The 1,149-nt window shown below is 57.9% G+C and overlaps 1 protein-coding gene across 1 annotated transcript; it reads right to left on the reverse strand.

Moving 5' to 3' along the window:
* Window positions 1–258: 258 nt before the first annotated feature.
* Pmar_PMAR017970 (hypothetical protein) lies at window positions 259–647 on the reverse strand (the record flags this gene model as incomplete). The annotated part of the gene is made up of 1 exon (XM_002778305.1): window positions 259–647. A coding segment is annotated over one exon (389 nt), but the record flags the coding sequence as incomplete, so codon positions are not given.
* Between the last annotated feature and the right edge of the window lie 502 nt (window positions 648–1,149).

Here is a 1,149-nt window from a genome sequence, read left to right on the forward strand (position 1 = left end):
GCTTGGGAACGTCCGTGGCCACCACCCTTAGAGGTGGCTTTGTCATCCGTACGGTCATGGCGAAACTTGCATTCGCTGCCAAATCGACAGCGCCCTTCAACCGCCCATCGGCGACACTCTGTAGGGCCTAGGTGTCTGAAGGGGCACCGTTCTTCCTTTGTACATTTGCCTCTCAATCAGTTCCGGCAAAGCTCGCCTTTTGAGGAGGATGTTGGCGTTGCTGATGACGCAGGTCTGGCGTAGGGTGCCCCCTGTCACCGGCTGCAGTCGGGACCATTGCTTTCGGCGGGTTGCGAGGCTTACTCGCCCTGTTAGCATCGGCCCTAGCGGCGCGAGTGAGAGCCTTGACTCGAAAGCGTGACCATGTCCCGGGATACTCATAGGAGGCCTCCTGGCAGTTCTCATCATTCAAATTACGGCGAAAGGCGCGGATGATAAGGGCGTCAGTGAGCGGAGTCCCTGCGAGTGAGCAACGTCGTAGCCAGTCATCGAATCTTCCAATGTAATCAGTCAGGGGTTCTTGTGGGCCGCGCCCCGTAGGCTCAGTCAGGAACTTTTCCGCCTCGAAGTGACCGCCACACTCTTCCTTCAAAGTCGAGTGGATCGCGTCCACGGCCAGTGCGAAGTCGTCAGCCGTGATAGGGTCCCTGTCGGCAATCGCCTGTTCTAAGGCCGATTCATCGATTAAGTTAGTGAGAAGAAAGTAATGCTCAGCCCTTCGTTTAAGCCAACCTCGTCGCAAGACCATACGGTGCACTTGTCTCCAAAAGCCGGAGAGACCTCGTGCGTCTGATACGCCTTCGAAGGGACCTCCCTTGAAAGCAGCCGCAGCCTTGTCAGCGTCTGTCGAGGCAACCCTGCGCCTGTCTTGACTTGATGCTCCTGGGTTCGGTCTCAGGGTCACATGACTTCCACGAGCTGACCCCGAGGGACCCGTTTGGGAGGAAAGACCACTGAGGACCGCGCGAGATGGGGAGATCGAGTGTCTTCCACGCGATCTTGAGATATCGTCGTGACTCGGGGCGACTAGGGGTTGAAGTCCACCCATAAGGGGTGCCGAAAACCGTGGCGAACCGGAGACCGGCTGTTCATTACTGCTGGAGGAGGACATTCGCTTTTGCTGAACCAGCCGGGCTCCCTAGCCAGGAC

This window comes from Perkinsus marinus (assembly GCF_000006405.1).
Source record: "Perkinsus marinus ATCC 50983 genomic scaffold scf_1104296949962, whole genome shotgun sequence".
Taxonomy (NCBI): domain Eukaryota; phylum Perkinsozoa; order Perkinsida; family Perkinsidae; genus Perkinsus; species Perkinsus marinus.